Raw genomic sequence first — 18,818 nt, forward strand, 5'->3', positions numbered from 1 at the left:
TACAGGCCTGAATATCTGACATATATGAATGAAGAAACACATCTGAAATGTAAAAGATAGGAACATAGTTATGATGGAATTTTGCTCAATAACACAACTCCATTCACAACACCATATCTTCCTAACTTGACCTAATTAGTGCGGTTTGAAAAAAATTGCAAGATATGAGTAAACAAATATTTGCTTGGTATATATAATTTTTTATTTTTTTTAAATATACTATATTACCAAAAGTATTAGGGCACCCCTCCAAATCATTGAATTCAGGTGTTCCAATCACCTCCATCGCCACAGAGGTATAAAATCAAGCACCTAGGCATGTAGACTGCTTCTACAAACATTTGTGAAAGAATGGGTCGCTCTCAGGAGCTAAGTGAATTCAAGAGTGGTACCGTGATAGGTTGCCACCTGTGTAATAAGTCCACCCGTGACATTTGCTTGCTACTAAATATTCCACGGTCAACTGTTAGTGGTATTATAACAAAGTTGAAGCAACTGGGAACAACAGAAACTCAGCAATGAAGTGGTAGGCCACGTAAAATAATAGAGCAGGGTCAGCGCATTCTGAAGCACACAGTGCACAGAATTCGCCAGCTGTCTGCAGAGTCAATAGCTAAAGACCTCTGAACTTCATGTGTCCTTCAGATTAGCACAACAGTGTGTAGAGAGCTTCATAGAATGGGTTTCCATGGCCGAACAGCTGCATCCGAGCCTTGTATCACCAAGTGCAATGCAAAGCTTCGAATGCAGTGGTGTAAAGCACGCTGCCACTGAACTCTGAAGCAGTGGAGATGTGTTCTCTGGAGTGACAAATCATGTTTCTCTGTCTGGCAATCCGATGGACGTGTCTTGGTTTGGCGGTTGCCAGGAGAACGGTACTTGCCTGACTGCATTGTGCCAAGTGCAAAGTTTGGTGGAGGGGGATTATGGTGTGAGGTTGTTTTTCAGGGGTTGGGATTGGGGTTGGCCCCTTAGTTCCAATGAAAGGAACTCTTAAGGCATCAGCATATCAAGACATTTTGGACAATTTCATGCTCCCAACTTTGTGGGAACAGTTTGTGGGTGGCCTCTTCCTGTTCCAACATGACTGCGCACCAGTGCACAAAGCAAAGTCCATGAAGACATGGATGGAGCGAGTTTTTGGGGGAGGAACTTGACTGGCCTGCACAGAGTCCTGACCTCAACCTGTTAGAACACCTTTCGAATGAATTAAAACGGAGACTGTGAGACAGGCCTTCTTGTCTGACATCAGTGCCTGACCTCACAAATGTGCTTCTGGAAGAATGGTCAAACATTCCCATAGACACACTCCTAAACCTTGTGGACAGCCTTCCCAGAAGAGTTGAAGCTGTTATAGCTGCAAAGGGTGGGCCAACTCAATATTGAACCCTATGGACTAAGACGGGGATGCCATTAAAGTTCATGTGCGTGTAAATGCAGGCATCCCAATACTTTTGGCAATATAGCGTGTGTGTGTTGTGTATACATACACACACGCTCTGTCAACATGTTATACTCGCCCCCAGAGCACTCCACTGATCCCTTTTCCATTGCAGCCACTGGTGCTTATGAGTATGGCGGAAGATGTAGTCTACTTCCATAATGCAGTGTTTCGGTCGAGCTGTTAATTGCTAGCCACAGATGTTATCGAGTGATTACATTTCTGTTTGTAAGCTTCGACGTATGGTATTTTGCAGTGGCTGTGACCTGGCACGGGGAGTGCTCTGAAATCAAAGGGAAGTTGCGAATAACTTGGCTGGCAAGTGGTTTTAAAGAAATCCTGTCTTTTTGCCGTAAATGGGCAAGTTTACAGGGTCTCTTTTAAAGTCCTGCAGAAGTTAGACTCAGTCAGTGTGGATATAAATCTATTGACTGGGAACCTCAAAAATACACAGAGCAACCCTTAGTCAGTTCCTGATGAACTAGCTGAATCCGCTCAGTGGGTGGCCCCAATTACTGCTTCCCTCCCAATATCCCTAGATTGACAATAATCTGCTCAGCTCAATTTCTCAAACAAACAGCACAGCACCTGCATCCAATCGGATGTATTTTGACAGCAGGCAGAGCTGGCTGTGAAAATACAATAGCTGTGGCAGGAGATTTGTCCATTTACATTGTGGCCACACAAATATCTGTCAGATTCTGCGATCCATGCTACATTTTAGAGATTTTGTGAATAGTTAAGGAACCCCTTTCTCCCCCTCCTTAAAATTGGTGTTTATTGTACATTTCTGTTGTGTGTGTTTTTTTTTTTAATCCATATTACTAATTTGCTAATTAACTGTATATGGTCATTTTATGTGTTATAGCCTAAACTCAGCATGGCAAAATGCAGGCGCAATGTGGAAAACTTTCTGGATGCGTGTAAAAAACTTGGAGTTCCACAGGTGAGTCTCATTTTTATTCTCAAGTTACAAATCCGGATTATTTATCAGTTTTACTGTGAGTGGAGTGTTGGAATCATTTCAACAACTCAGCTTTTTGCATGTAAACATAATTAAAGTAACTTTCACCCATTCCTGCCCAGCCCTCTCATCCCTTTAAAGTGGTTGTAAAGTAAAATTCGGGCTTCTGTCGGCGCTCCCGGCTCCTCCCCTCTTGCTGGTGCCCCCGCTTTAATGCCAATTCCCATGGGGGCACTCGTGCGGGCTCGCGCCCAAGTCCTGCTGTGTCAGTTGACACAGACAGCGAGACTTGGCCCTGCCCCCCGCTCCCTTGTCACTGGAGATGATTGACAGGAGCGGGAGCTGATGTCGCCTGCTGCTATCGATCTGCCCAGTGAGAAGAAACAAAGCCAGGAGACCTGCAGCTCTCGTGTACAGAACTGGATCATGATGGGGCTCAGGTAAGTATAAGGGGGGGCATGGGGAGGGGGGGCTTCTTTTACAAAGACGTTTCTTACCTTATTGCATAGATTGTCACAGTGGTCACCTATTTCGAAGACCAGCCTGCCACTTCCAAACCATAAGAAGAGACCACACACATGTATATACATTCACACACACGTGATTTCGCATTTCTGGGTAGGGGGCGCGTACACCGCCATTGGCGGCTACGGCTGTCAATCACGGGTCCCGGCCGGTGATTACCTGGTGATTGCCAAGGAACACTGACAGGGGAGAGGTCTGTATGTAAACAACACAGATCTCTCCTCTGTCAGTACCAGCATGCTGCTTTGTATTGCTCTGCATAAATACAAAGCAGCATGCTTACATAGTAAAACGCACACTGTTAACCCTTTGATCTCCCCAGATGTTAACCCCTTCCTGCCCAGTGTCATTACCAATACAGTGATCAGTGCTAATAAAAAGCACTGACACTGTACTGTCACTGAGGATGTCAGTGGCAGTTAGTTCCTCCCCAGTGTCAGAATGCCCGCCACAGTCCCTAAATGTAGTCTAAATTTATGCCAAAATTTGATTTTTTTTTTACATTTTTTTTTTATATGTTTTATAGCAAAAAGTCAAAAATATTGTTCTTTTTTTCTAAATTGTCAGTCTCTTTTTGTTTATAGCGCAAAAAAATAAAAAAGGAAAAGGCGATCAAATACTGCCGAAAGAAAGTTCCATTTGTGGGGAAAAAGGACATAAATTTCATTTAGGTGCATGACCACGCAATTGTCAGTTAAAGTAACAGCGCCGTATCGCAAAAAAATGGCCTGGTCAGGAAAGGGGGTAAATCCTTCTGGAGGGCAAGTGGTTAAATCAGAGTTTGCAATAAAATGCAAGGTCTGCTTATTTCCCAAGATTCATCCCTCCCCTATGCCAAAATGTGGAATTACAATAAACAAAAATTACTTCCACTTTCTCCTGTAGTTCCAGGACAAGGATAATGTCATCATTCTTCCAGCAAGATCCTGTGGAACACTGAATAGCCCAAATCCAGCACAAAAACGCTTTTGCACTGTTGTAGAATGTTTCTCATGATACAAGCTGTGGGCTATTCAACATGGGATCATGTCTGAAGGATAGTAAGGTCATTCCCTGCAGTAAAAAAAAGCCAGAAGTAAAATAACAAGTTTTTTATTCCCCTCACCTCCCTCCCCTTTTCTTTCTTTAAAGGTCCACTTTAACCACTTGCCCTCCGGAAGATTTACCCTCCTTCCTGACCAAGCCATTTTTGTGATATGGCGCTGTGTTACATTAACTTACAATTGCGTGGTAATGAAACGCTGCACACACATGAAATTTGTCTTTTTTTTCCAACAAATAGGGCTTTCTTTCGGTGGCATTTGATCACCTCTACATTTTCTGACTTTTTGCTATAAAACCAATAAAAATATAAAATTTCTTCATAAATTTTAGGCCAAAATGTATTATGCTACATGCCTTTTGCTAAAAAAAAAATCCCAATAAGTGTATATTAATTGGTTGACATGAGTTATAGTATCTACAAATGGCGGTATATACAGTTAGGTCCATATATATTTGGACACAGGCACAATTTTTATACTTTTGGCTCTGTATGCCACCAGAATAAATTAAAATGAAACAATCCAAATGAATTTGAAGTGCAGACTTTCAGCTTTAATTCAAAGGGGTTGAACATAAATATCAAGTACAAATTTTAGGAACTGCAACCATTTTTATACACAGTCCATCCGTTTTCAGGGGCTCAAATGTTATTGGACGAATTAATATAATCACCAAATGTTCATTTTTAATATTTTGTTGAGAATCTTTTACTGGCAATGACTGCCTGAAATCTGGAACCCATGGACATTACCAAAGACTGGGTTTCCTCCTTTTTGATGCTTTGCCAGGCTTTAACTACAGCTGTCTTCAGTTGTTCTTTGTTTGTGGATCTTTCTGCCTTTAGTTTTGCTTTCAGCAAGTGAAATTTGCATGTTCAATTGGGTTGAGATCAGGTGATTGACTCGGCCATTGCAGAATATTCCACTTCTTTTTCTTCAAAAGCTCCTGAGTTGCTTTTGCAGTGTGTTTTGGATCATTGTCCATCTGTACTGTGAAGCGCCGTCCAATCAACTTTGCTGCATTTGGCTGAATCTGGGCTGACAGTATATCTCTAAACACTGCAGAATTCATCCGGCTGCTTCTGTCTTCTGTCACATCATCAATAAACATCAATGACCCAGTGCCACTGGAACCCATGCATGCCCATGCCATCACACTGCCTCTACTATGTTTTACAAATGACGTGTGCTTTGGATCATCAGACTTCTCCACGCTTTTTTCTTCCCTTCATTCTGGTACATATTGCTCTTAGTTTCATCTGTCCAAAGAATGGTTTTCCAGAACTGGTCTGGCTTTTTTAGATGTTTTTTGGCAAAATCTAATCTGGCCTTTCTGTTCTTCAGGCTTATGAATGGTTTTCACCTTGTGGTGAACCCTCTGTATTTACTCTTGTGGAGTCTTCTCTTGATTGTAGACTTTGACAATGATACGCCCACCTCCTGGAGAGTGTCCTTCACTTGTCTGGAAGTTGTGAATGGGTTTTTCTTTACCACAGAGAGGATCCTGCGATCATCCACCACTCTTGTGTTCCGTGGACATCTATGCCTTTTTATGTTGCTGAGCTCACCAGTGCATTCTTCTTTCCTCAAAATGTACCAAACTGTTCATTTGGCCACTCTTAATGTTGCTGCTATCTCTCTGATGGATTTGTTTCATTTTTGAAGCCTTACAATGGCCTGTTTCACTTGCATGGACAGCTCCTTTGAACGCATGATGTAGGTTCACAACAAAAGATTCCAAATGAAAATACCACACATAGAATCAACTCCAGACCTTTTACCTGCTTAATTGATGAAGAAATAATGGAGTAGCCCACACCTGGCCATGAAACCGCTTTTGATTCAGTTGTCCAATTACTTTTGGTCCCTTGAAAAAGGGGGGATAGCTACTCTTAAGAGCTGTAATTCCTAAACCGTTCCTCCAATTTGGATGTACATACCCTAAAATGAAACCTGAGAGTGTGCACTTTCAGCCCATATCCATTATATAACTATAGCTTGAATATGTTTTGGTAAATACCTGGAAAAAAAAACTAAAATTGTGCCTGTGTCTAAATATATATGGACCTAACTGAATACTGGAATTTTTATATATTTTTTTATACTAGTAATGGCGGCAATATGTGACTTATAACGGGACTGCGGCGGGCATTCTGACACTGGGTGGGAACTAACTGCCACTGACATCTCCAGTTACACTAATACAGTGATCAGTGCTAATAAAAAGCACCAACATTGAACTAATGACACTGGGCAGGAAGGGGTTAACACATGGGGCAATTAAAGGGTTAACTGTGTGTTAGGGAGTATTTTTATTGTGCACTATGTGCTGTTTTACTAAAGAGACTTGCTACTTTCTATCTCTCAGCTGTGCTGAGAGATAGAAAACAGCACGTTCATGCTGACAGGAGAGAGATCTGTGTTGTTTACACACAGATCTCTTCCCTCTCAGCTTCGCCGACAATCACAGAGTCCCGGCCGGGACCCGGTGATTGACATCCTTAGGAGCCAATTGCACCGTGGGTAGGGTGGCGCACTCCCCCCCCACCCCACCCGGAAATGCTAAATCACGTATATGCGTGATTTTGCACAGCACAGCCGCCCTGTAGCAGTACATCTGTTATGGGGCAGTGGGAGAGCCGTTAAAGTGTTCCTGACTTTTCAAAAGTGACAGCAGTATTACAAAAAGTAACAATTAGTCTTCAAATTGTTTTCTACAGACCTGCTTTTGATTTAAAGCTAGTCATACGCTAGTAGAATTTTGTTCAAAATGTTTGTTTTGAAAACTTTTGTTCAGTGTTCTAATCATTAGTGGGGTCAAAACGATATTCAAAAGAGCAGAATGGAAAATTTTTGTCGAATAAACAAATTTTTTACATTGTATGTAGTTTTCATTCGGGAAAGTCCATTCGTTCCAGAATTAAATGACATTTTGAATTATTTTCAAACTACATTTGTCAAGTCATCTAATTTTTGCCCAAAAATGTGTTTGAAAATCTACTAGTGTATAGCAAGCTTTAGGCCACGGCTTTATATTGGGCAGCAAAGTTGAGACTTAATTCTTCCCTTTCTTTACATTTTTTCTTTTTTTTTTTTTTGTCTTTTTCTTAATTAGTTTCACTTGGTGGTCTGACCTGTCAATCTGCTATTTTTTAACTTTCTTTGCAGGCCAATCTGTCAAGACAAACTAGCAGTTAGAGGGTTGAGACAAACCATTTAACACTGACAGGGGTGCTGATAATGCTCGGATTTTTTTTTTGTAATATAAAACCTTTATTTCAAAATAGGATAAAACTGAAGCTGAACTCCAACTAACACTTTTTAAGCAGTTACAGCAACAATTTGGTAGTCATGTCCATCTAAATCTGCAACTCTAACACTACCCTCTCCCCAGACTAATAATGCTGCCATATAAAGTTGTCTGCTTTAATGATTATCGAGAATGTAGACACCCTATGACTAGAAGTATGTTACTGGTTGGATCATCAGGTGAAAATAAAGGGAAAAAAAACACATTAAAATAGAAAACTAATACAGCTACCACATTTAAGGATTGGTAAGTTGAAATAAATTAGATGTTTGTTTTTGGGTTTTATACTGTTTTAAGCCCCATCCTTCATTTAATGGTCAAAATGCCTGAGCATTAACTGTCCACCAATGACCTGGTTAATCAACATGGCCAAAAATGCCAAACCCACTATGAGTGAGATTGCAGCTGTTGCATTATGTGTGGTTGTGCCATAGTGTGCAGTTATGCTATGCAAATATATACACTGTGCAGTAGGCCAGTCATTATAAACCTCCTCTGCTTTTTTTATGGCTGGCCACTGTGACATTGCATTGTAGATGTCTGAATCAGAACTGTCTGGCCTTGTTTATAATGATGTTTTCTGTACTGTTCTGTAGATGAATTTTAATTTAGGCAATCAGCTTTGGGACGGTTACCTCACAATTTGTTTTCATCATTATAGTATACTTTTTTTTTCAATTTAAAGTAAATGTGATCCTTTCTGTTTTTATGCTCTAACCCTAGGGGTTCTGTCATTTTACCCATTCAGGCAGAGTGACAGGTTCTATTAAAAAACAAAAAAAAAAAAAACCCTCCACCACCACCTTCTGACACACACCTTCTCCATGTCCCCATGCCACTTTGTTCCTTTGTTGAGCCCTTGGTAATTGTTGAGTGCTTACAGGTATGCATGATCTCTGATATGTGATCACCTCCCAGGGTGCAAAACAACCATAAGAGTCCAAGGTAATTTAATGATGCCTTTCAGGGATGAAATGCCATCCCCCTTCCTCAGGGATTATGAAATCTGACTGGTCAAATTGACTCAGCTGGGCAGATACCAAATGGAACTGCACTGTTGATTTACTACTTGTAAAGTTTCAGGATGACAGGTTATGAGTTTGCTGCATACACTAGCACTGGTATAACCTGGCCTCCTGTCCATTTGAGCACAGGCAGAATTCTTGACGTAGAACTTAAGGCAAAACTTTTTTCCATTTTGGATAGAGCGAGGGAGAGTTATGACTCCTGTAAGGTTTTTTGTTTTTTTTTGGTTTTTTTTGCAACCTGTGTTTGGGAGATTTCACTTCCTGTCCCATAGCCAACACAGGAAATGAGATGAAATCCTTCCATAGTGAGTCACATAACAGTAAACAGGACAAATGGAGAGGAGGAATCTCCCTAACAGGGGCACAGGCAGCAATAAAAACTGATGGGTGTGCCAACCCCTCTCTACTCTAAAGACAAAACGTTTTCAATTTTGAATAGTTTTACTTTAAGCCTTGATAAACAGGGAGTGTGTTTTGCACCTGAAACACTTTATTCTCTTTGAATCAGTTTGATCATTAAAGTAGAACTATAGGTAAAACATTTTCTTCATTTTGGATAGAGTAAGGGGGGGGGGGTTATAACCCCTGTCAGATTTTTTTCCTGCCATCTGTGTTCCCTAGGGGAGATTTCTCATGTCCTATCCCATAGCCAAAAAGGAAATGAGAGGAAATCCCTACAAATTATGGGAATTACTTGGGGACCACCAGGTTATCAGAACTAATGTCCCCTTTGGAAGATTTCCTTTCTATTACTTTTCTGAGGGCAACCTAAAATTAGGGATTGTCTTTAACTTTCTATTTGTCCTGATTACCATTATCATTGAAAGTGAGAGGGTGAATCTCCTTAATGGGTGCCCAGACAGAAATAAAAACTGGCAAGCTTTCTAAGTCCTCTGCACAAAAAAAGTTTTTCCTTTAGTTATACTTTAAATTACCTTGGACTCTTACAATAAACATGGCATTGTACCGTTAGTGGGCAAAGTTTTTAAATACTTGAATTACCTGTAGAATTCAGATTTTGAATGCTCGTCTTGAGTTTTCTGCATGGTCACTTGAGATTTCATAGTATATTTGTCTTTGTTTACTTTCCAGGACAAGCTGTGTTTACCCCACCACATCTTAGAAGAGAGGGGATTAGTAAAAGTTGGAATCACAGTTCAGGCACTGTTAGAACTTCCACTGCTGAGAGCTTCGCAACTTTCTTCAGTTTAATCCCAAATCTAGTACTGACACTCTTAGGACTCAATCTCAAGCCTCAAGTCTGGACTGTTCTGAGATTTGCTCCTCTGAAGTTATGTTAGCCCTAAAAGGGAATTGCGCACACCTGCTGTATTATCACTAATTCTAGTGAACCACAGTGGTATATTTTTAGACATTTGACATATTTTAAAATATTTCTGTCTGTAAAATGCATCTGTGAGGTGTCTTTTTTTGCATGTTTGTGTGTTTTTGAATATGTGACATATTCATAAATACACAGTTTTAACACCATGAAAAGCCACCTTAAAGTGAACCTGTTAGTTCTGGCCATACTATTCCCTTGTATAGAGCATAATGCCCTTTGCAGTCCAGGAAATGCACAGCATTTTTTGGACCAGTGTTCTCATCCAAGATGGTATGTGAGCATTTCTCCGCTTAGCCTTGAAGTTGTAGTATATAAAGCATGCCTAGAAAAAAGTGAGTTGTTGGATGCAGGAGTCTGTATTCAGTAACACTTTGCTCAGTGTTGGAGGTGCCAGAGCAAATGCCCCACCAGAGATTTACTGTCAGATGTGCCACACTTTGATCTGAATCTGCATACTCTGCCTTTTTATCCAATATAAGAAAGGTGTCCAGTGAGCATTGACAACCACTTCCAGTTAATATGCGGTTTTATTGGTGGACACCTTCACGATGAACGCTAAGCTTAGAAATGCACAAAAAGATGCAGAGGGGGTGCAGGACTCCTCTCGGCCTCCCCTGAGAACAGGCCCGAAAAGCTGCCATTGGCTAAGCAGCAAGCTTTCAAGATCTTTATTCTTTGCATACAAATGCAGACACTTGGAATATGGGAGTGAGTATTGTTTTCATCAGGCTACTAGTGACCATATGACCTTTATACTTTGCAGGGTAGGGTCTTGAAATGATTTGGGGGGGGAAATAAAGCTAGCCTGTAAAAGAAGCAGCTCCAATACTTGCGTTTCCTGGGGCAGTGTGTTTATTATATAGCAACATACCAGCTGGTGAGAGAAACAACAACACTCAGTGGAGGACATTCTATCAGACACTCCAGGAAGTGTCCAATACCAAATGTTTCACACTGCTGTCAGAAAAGTAAGTACACAGCTTTTTTTTTCTACAGTCTGGCTCTGTTTACCTCCTAAGTTACAACTACTTCTTTCTGCCCAATCATAAAGTGCACTATGTATACTGTGAAGGGCTACTCTGACTAAAACTGACAGATTCTTTTGATTTCTTATAATTTTAGTGCTGTAGAACAATGTAAATATTCCGATCTAGTCCTTGTAGTTTATTTTTCACCAGTGAAATCAGTTTAACAATGATTAGTTTTGAGGTATTATTTATTGCATTTATGGTAATTTATATATATTATTTTTATTTTTTTTTGGCATCTTGGGTATTTTAATTTTGTGATTTTTAGTGACTGCTAAAAGAAAGGAAACTGACCTAATTTCTCTGGGTTTTATATATGTATATATTTGTAATTTTTTTAAGTATTATTTTTATAATCTGAGTTGGTGCCAAAATATGATTTTTTTTTCTTCTTCTGTTGTAGACTGTTTACATGTGAAGTGCCTGTGTAACTGACCTTTATAGAGTCCAAATTTCCACAAAGTGAACTGAGACTTTCCGATGTCAGTTTTGTATTGTCAAGAAGTTAACAGGGTTTCACATTTGTTTTTTGTTACGTTTGGGTTACTTTGAAATGTGACATTTACTTTGCTGACTGAGCACTGGATTTTCATTGTAAATATTTTTTTTTTTATAGTTTTTAATTTAAGCTAAAATTATGTTTGAAGACTGGATCATTGAGTTGCTCGGGTAAACATTCTTAATGCATTTCATTACTGGAAGTAAAGAACTCTTTATATAAATACTGATCAGTGTGCATTGAAGAGTGACATTCTTGCTTATTTGTACAATCAGCACTAGGTGGAATCTACTGTGTGAGAGAAAAAAAATGCATTGAGTCACATTTGTGCCCCAAGAGAAAAAAAATGCGTTCGAAAAATTAAACGAAGATCGTGCAACAGTCTCTTCCTTTCTTACTAGAGGCCTAATCAGCCACCATAGTATCCATGCAGCATAGTCCTTTAGAAATACTTGTTAGCATTCTTGTTCTTTCCTTCCACGTCTCCATTCAGTGTCTCGGGCTGTATATGTATGAAGCTGATCTCCTGGTTTTGGATTGGACCAGAGAATAATAAGAACTGCAGCATTATAGCAAGGCTGAGTTTACAGCTGATGCCCCTGTAAGCCCAGAGCCTTGAATATAAGTAAAGAGCAACTATGTCCCACAGGGAGCAGGATTTTGTGTTCAAATAAGATGGTCACTAAATATCAATCATTATCACTTCCCCTACAAAGCCAGAGCAGATATTGTGCAGTCCAGGGCCTAACACGCAGAATTATTTTGTCTCTCTATCCTCTTCCATAGTAATATATTTGTAGTAAAAAGCTATAGGCTAGGTTTATGTTTCGGCAAAATAATGTATCCAGTCAAGGAACCCCTGTGGCATTATAAAATGGTACAGCTTTGTAGAATGTTCATCACAGTGATACTAAAGGCAGTTTTTTTTTTTTTTTAAAACAGATTCTTACCTGATGCATGCAGTGATATTGCAGAAAAAGTTTCTGTCTTCCTCTTCTGGCAGTCCCCACCTGCGGTATTGGCTCTTCCCTCCTTCAGGTGCTTGCTTCTTTTGGGTGTTGAGCTAGGCTGTGTACGTCCATAGCCACATACAGCACAAGTAAGACACTTCCTCTGCTCCCTCTTCACAGGAGCTTGACTGACAGCAAGAGGAGCCTTCTCCTGTGATAGCAGGAGGTGAGGGGAGCAGTGTTTTAGCTGGAATAGTGACATGGAGCTAGGTGGGTGTTTGGGGACAGAGGGGAAAGTAGGACAGGTAGTGGGTATTTTTTCCCTTAACACAGAGAATAGTAAAAATGTTTAGAGTTGACTACCATGTTCATTTTATTGTCATACCTGTAGGCCATATTTTGCCGTCCCCCCACCCAGAGCCTGGCTGCAAAACTCCCTTATAGCAATCCCCACATCCTGCCTTGTTGCTAGGGTGTGAAAACCAACAGTCTAGATGTACAGGAAGCAAGGCTGGACTTGAGGCTTGTTAACTAGACGTTTTTCAGCCAGGTTTCCAGGAGTGCTCAGACGGTCTACAGCAGGGGTCTCCAAGCTTTACAAACAAAGGGCCTGTTTACTGTCTTTCAGAATTTAGGTGGGTCGGATTGTGGCCAGTGGAAGTAGAAAATGTCCTGAGCCCAGCATCCCTGAGAATAAACATTGCCACAAGGTTGGTAGTCCGGTACATAGTGCCTGTGGTCAGTAGGAGGAATAGTGGCCCATCATTGGAAGAAATGGCACCCTTTTGTTTGTGTCAGTGGGAGGAATAGTGCCCCACTATTAGCGTCAGTAGCAGGAATTATGCCCCACTGTTGGTGTCAGTGGAAGCAATAGTGCCTCATATCAGTGAGAGGAATATTACCCCAAGGGCCAATGAAAGGCTAGCAAAAGGCCGCATCAGCCCTTAGGCCACAGTTTGGAGACCACTGGTCTACAGGTATGACAATAAAATTAATGAACATTTTACAAAGCTGCACAGTTTTATAATACCCATTGGGGCCCCATGACTGCATAGACTATTTTCTGGAAAATGTGAACTTAGCCTTTAATTGCTGAGTTGCTTTAATTTTAACACTTATTCTGTTACAGATGTGGTACTAAGTTGGCTATTCATTTTATGCTGCTAAGTTATTAAAGATTTTGTGACTTATGGTAGACTGACAAAGCAAGAGACAGGAGAAAAAAACATTTTTTTTTTGTCTATAACCCTTTTTTGTATGTTAGTTAAATTTTTTAAAGGAGAATTAAAGTTGTAATAAGAGAAGCATACCAATTGCTGTTGCTAATCGCTGCTGAAAATGCTGGTTGCTTGGCTGTACAATAACCCTCTTGCTTCCATATTTTGGGTTGGGTGACCAGGAAAGAGTACATAGAAAAGGACTTGCTGATCAGAGTATTGGTTCTGGGTCAGTGACTGAAGGTAATTAAACCAATAGTTCAGCATAACACCCCAGCAAGTAGCATTTTCAGAAATTGGTAAAGGGATCCTGTTTGCTTTTTTTGACAGGTTCTTGTTAAAATATAAGAGTGCTATTTCCCATAGCATTGTTTGTTTTTTTTTGCTGTCACTGTATCTATTTTAATCAGACCTCTTATTGGGTATTGTAGGATCCTATAGCTTGTGGAGGTGTCTTGTAACACTTGTAAAAAGTCCTTGGTTACCAACAGCACTTGTTTTCCTGACCTCACAGATCACATTACCAAAATGTTTAGGTTTTAGTCACATGACCAGCTACTGTGGTATATGGGAGTCTTAGTTTATACAGCAAACACAATTCATGTCTTCCAGTGTAGGGAAGAGGAAGGTGTTGAGATTATTTTTTTACAGACTGTTTTTCTGCATTAATGCAACATTATTCTAAAATATTTTAACATGCTGTATTATTTTTATGATCATATTCAGTACATTTCAGCTGAGTTTGTCATGGCATGGATTCCACATTCCACAAATATTCCTTTGTGTGATGCACGTTACCACTGATCAGAATCTCAATTACTGTGCATTTGCCAGCTGCATATTTATGCTGTGAATCCTCTCTTCTGCCACATCCCCAAAGTGTTCTTTTGGATTCAGAACCAGTGACTGGCCCACCATCTGTGCATCTCAGCAAAAATCAAGATTCATTAGACCAAGCTAAATGTTACTGTGGCCTTTCTGTCAGCACAAACCAGTCTGGCCTTTTAACTCTGACCTCTCATCAACAAGTGTTTCTGTGCACAGAACGTGAGACTGTTGGAAGATCAGCAGTTCTAGAAATTCTAACCTGCATGCCTGGCATTACAGAAGATCGGCAGTTATAGAAATACTCTAACCAGCACATCTGGCACCAACAATCATGTCATGGTCAAAATTGCTGAGATCACATTTTTTTTTTCCTCATCCTGGTGTTTTCATATGAACACCTGAAGCTCTTGACTTGTATCCGCATGACTTCATGCATTTTGCTGCTGCCATCTGATTGGGTGATTAGATACTTGCACAAATAAGCAGGTGTTCCTAATACATTTCTCTGTGTATTTGTGCTGTTAGATATTTACACACATATTAAGCACTGAGAGGTGTGCATGCTGTTGAGAATGGTTCAAGCAATCCTCCTGCTGACCCTGTAGTAATGGGCCAATTCACACAAGAATGGACAGCTGCCAGGACACTTTACCTCTCCAACTGCTGTCTGTTCCTGACTGCGTTACAGGGCAGTGTACTGTATGATTCAGGGCATCACACGCAGCTCCTTTTTTATTTTGTTTTTTTGGACGAACTATCTGAAATGTACAAAAGTACACTTCATTCATATTGCTGTACAGCAACGCAATGCACTGCTGCTGTACAGTGCCATGCGATTCTGTACATTGCACTTCAATAAAATGCTGCATGCCTGCATTTTATCACTGCATGCTGCAGCTCAACTCCTGGCTGTATTGCAGTGTGAATGGGACACACAGAAAACTTTTATGTGTGTCCTTGCAGTGACAGGAGTTTTACAATGCAGTAAACCGCCTGTCCCCACAGTGTGAATTCACCCATAGGCAAAAACAGTCTAGGATCTGTAGCATCCAAAGTGTATATTTGAATGAAGAAATTCAAATTCTAATGTTACAACATTGCAATGAACCTTCATCATTTATCAAATCATGTTTGGCATATAACACACACAATTTTATAATAGGAAATATTTTTGAAGCCATATTGAAAATTAAGGGGCCCTGTAAAAAAACTGGAGAAAAGTGGAATGGAGTGTAATGTGATGGTCTATCTGTCCTCATTCTATTGCTGGTCAGATCATGAATGCTGGCAGTTGTTTGCAGTTGGTATCCACTTTTCCAGTGTTTTATACAATACCCTTCAGCACAGCCTAGGTGAAAGCTGCTTTTACTACCTCCGTATAAACATTGAAGTTCTGTATTCTGGCAAAAATAAAAATCTAACTGCATGTTATATTGATATTCCAGGTAAAATGATGTTCTTTTACTTGTTTTTTTTTATTTTAATTCTTTTTGCTGAAACTTTCCTCTAAAAAAAGAAAGGAACACAAATATGTACAGTTGCAACTTTTTAAGTAAAGGTAAGCTGACCCTATTGTTCCCTCCATAAAAAGGAGGTCATAGGCCACCTACCTGAGTCTATTAGCAACCTGTGGAGGCCATGATACTTTCCACAGTGGCCAGCAGAAGGGTCAGAATTTTGAAACGTTGATTCAGGCACATAAATTGTTACTGTTCTGCAACTCCACCAAATCTTCTGGCTCTGTTATGACTAGAGCACTGCTTGCAATCCTTGACTGCATTTTCTTATGTATCACTAATCTATGTATTCTGTTTATGCCTAAGGCTGCCTTTCTTTTGACTTTATTCTGTTAAAATGAGTGCAAAGACATTTTATTGGTTGTGAATATTTTGCTTTTTAATAGTATTTATGATAGTTCATTGAAACATATGACAAAATTAGTATTATTTCATTCCCACTTCATACTTTTAATATTGTATTATCAATGTAGCCTTCTTGGCACTTAGTGATTAATATGTGCCAAATGCCCATATTGTGGAGTGCCAATAGAAGCAGTTATATGAGAATTGCATACTTTCTCTTGTGCAGACCTTGTATGACTACCTATATCCAAGGTGTTCAGTGCCGTAGTGAATAACCAGTCTAAGAGTTTTTAGAGTAACCTATTTTTGGGCAGAATTTAGGTGGAGAAGATCTAAGACATTAGCCAATAGTTGGCCCATGTGTGGAAACCTATAAGTGCCTGCTGGCTCTTCATCAACTAATCTGGAGGCCTTTCATTTTTTTTCACAGAAGATAACTTCTTAGCAGTCTGCTGCAAAAACCTTTTATGTGCATTCATGTCATACAAGCAGCCTTACTATCCTGAGCCCTCTACAATAGTTGCATGCTCTATTCTCAATAGTGTTACACCCTTGATGAAACCAGTGTACTGCAGTGCAGAATTATCGGTGGGCTTCGCTTGCGAGATTGAAGTGTACTGACCTGAACACACCACATTTGGAACATAAATAGAATGTTCTTTTAGTTAGGATGACTAGAATTTGCTTTCTCTAATCTATTGTACTCCGTTGTCTTAAGCACTTCCTTATTGGTGAAATTCTGTTGAAGTGTTTGTCATGTATTTATAGTAATTCTGCAAAAGTTAACAACCTACAGCAACGGAACATTTTTTTTCAAAGGACATCTGTTTATCATAGCTTTTGACAATGCCAAGTTCTTGTCTGTATTCTTTGACAGGACAGATGTCCTGCTGCTAATAGCATTGAAGTGAATATAGAAATTTGCAATGCGCTGCCCACTACTAAACCTATGATAATAAACAACCAACAAAAACATAAAATTCATAAAGTTCATGTATAACTAGGGTCCATAATCCTCTTGCTTAAATTTAAAAGCATAAACAAGGTGTAATCAACTATAATGACAAACTGGTAATCTTCTAATACTGATGCAGAAATCAGAATACCCTCCTGTGTTCCCACACTCACCGACAGCTGTGGACGCTAATATGCAATTAGAAATCATATAAGTTTGTACTGCAGATATCTTGGGGTTGCTGGGATTTGTAGTCCTCCTTATTGGTCACCTCTCCTCCACACTGCCAGGAAGCTGCATGTCTTGGGATTGCAGGGACCTATAGTCCTCATTACTGCTCATCTCTCCTCCACACTATTAGGACTCAATATCTGGTCTGCTCACACGTGTAAAAGGAATGGTGAGAAAGTCCCACATTGCACAATTCCATTTATTAAAACGTTTTTACAAAATTGGTTACACTTAAAAACAGAACAAAAGCACAGAATCACTGGACCAGAAATGATGTCACCTATGGTCTCCGTTTAATGTATTTGCCCCTCCCACTGGGTGTCTTCAGAGGCTAAAGACATCACCTGTTTGTACAGTATTCCCTAAACCACTCCCACTACACCCAAAGTATCTTCTTCTTACTCCCATTCATTATCTCAGTAGGAAGAAGATACCTTATGTGTAGTTTTTTGTTTTTGTTTTTTTTTGTGGTTTATCATTATATGTTTAGTAGTGGACAGCGCTTTGCTATTTAAATTTTCAGTTCTGGTGGCTTATACCCAATATTAGCAGCAGCCTAAACACACTTTGATTTATTCATTTATCTAGGCATATTGAGTTTGCAAATTTTTTTCATAATATTCGCACTGTAACCACAGTTGTGAAAGTGAATATCCAAGCACAGGTAAGGTTTAGTATTTTACAGCATTAAGGTTACTACACACTCCCTATTATTTTAAGTCTTGCAGGGCTTGTATCTGGTAGGATTTCCACAGGAGTTGATGAGCACTTACCACCACTATTAATCCTTCTGTTGACATTTCCAACTTGCAAGTGTTATTCCTTATCTTTTCTATAAAGAACATCTTATCCTGGGTGCATCACTATTTTCAGTTGGTCAAGTGTGTGAGAAGATCACAACACTTATGCCTTTGCAGGGGAGGAAGTTTCTCTGCCCATAAATCTCTATCTGCCTGTTTTTGTCCACAGTTAGAATTTGGTTGTCAATAAATAGGGAGATCAGGCAAAAGGAATGTGATACCTTCATGGCATTGCTCATATCTTTATAGCTTTAGTGATTATGTAGATGGATTTCACATGTAAAACCTTGTTTCCTTTTTACCATGGAAAAGGAAATGATCAGTAAATGGTTGCACAGACCTGTTTCATTCTTTTGATCTAATTTCTGACTATTGAGGACCCACCCCTTTGAGAATTCCTTGCAATGATTATATTGGTATCCTCTTGGATCAATGAGCCTGTGGCTTTCCCAAGAAAGTAAAAAGGAACTCTGCTCTAAACTGACTTCCTCGTTTTCTTCCTTGTTTTTTTAATATGACAGAATGGCACTCTTTATCTTCTAAAATAAACTTTTTACAATTTTGTCTGTTTCCAAAGCTGTTCTTACGAAATTAGCTGCTGTCCTAAACAAGGCACCCTGGGAAAATACAGTAGATGTCTGTTCGTACCCTGCTTATGTATCAAAAGTGTTGTTGTGTGCTTTTATTATTGACTACTGTGATAGGCTGGAGAGGAGTGATCTACCAGTGGGTTTTGTACCCCTTAATGACTGAATTAAGGGATTTTCTTGCTTCTGCATGCACTCACTGGCC

General features: G+C 39.8%; 1 protein-coding gene across 3 annotated transcripts in view; it reads left to right on the forward strand.

The window, feature by feature from the left end:
• LRCH2 (leucine rich repeats and calponin homology domain containing 2) overlaps window positions 1-18,588 on the forward strand; it is a 153,120-nt gene extending 134,532 nt beyond the window's left edge. For all 3 annotated transcript variants that reach the window (XM_089657979.1, XM_089657980.1, XM_089657981.1), the window contains 2 exons: window positions 2,310-2,387; window positions 9,404-18,588. In XM_089657979.1, the coding sequence (XP_089514105.1) occupies window positions 2,310-2,387; window positions 9,404-9,523 (198 nt within the window). In that variant the 3' untranslated portion in view covers window positions 9,524-18,588. The remainder of the gene's footprint in view (window positions 1-2,309; window positions 2,388-9,403) is intronic.
• Window positions 18,589-18,818: the final 230 nt, after the last annotated feature.

The sequence above is a fragment of the Staurois parvus genome, unplaced genomic scaffold (assembly GCF_062004578.1).
Source record: "Staurois parvus isolate SC_StPar_1 unplaced genomic scaffold, SC_StPar_1.0 ptg001045l, whole genome shotgun sequence".
NCBI classification, from domain to species: domain Eukaryota; kingdom Metazoa; phylum Chordata; class Amphibia; order Anura; family Ranidae; genus Staurois; species Staurois parvus.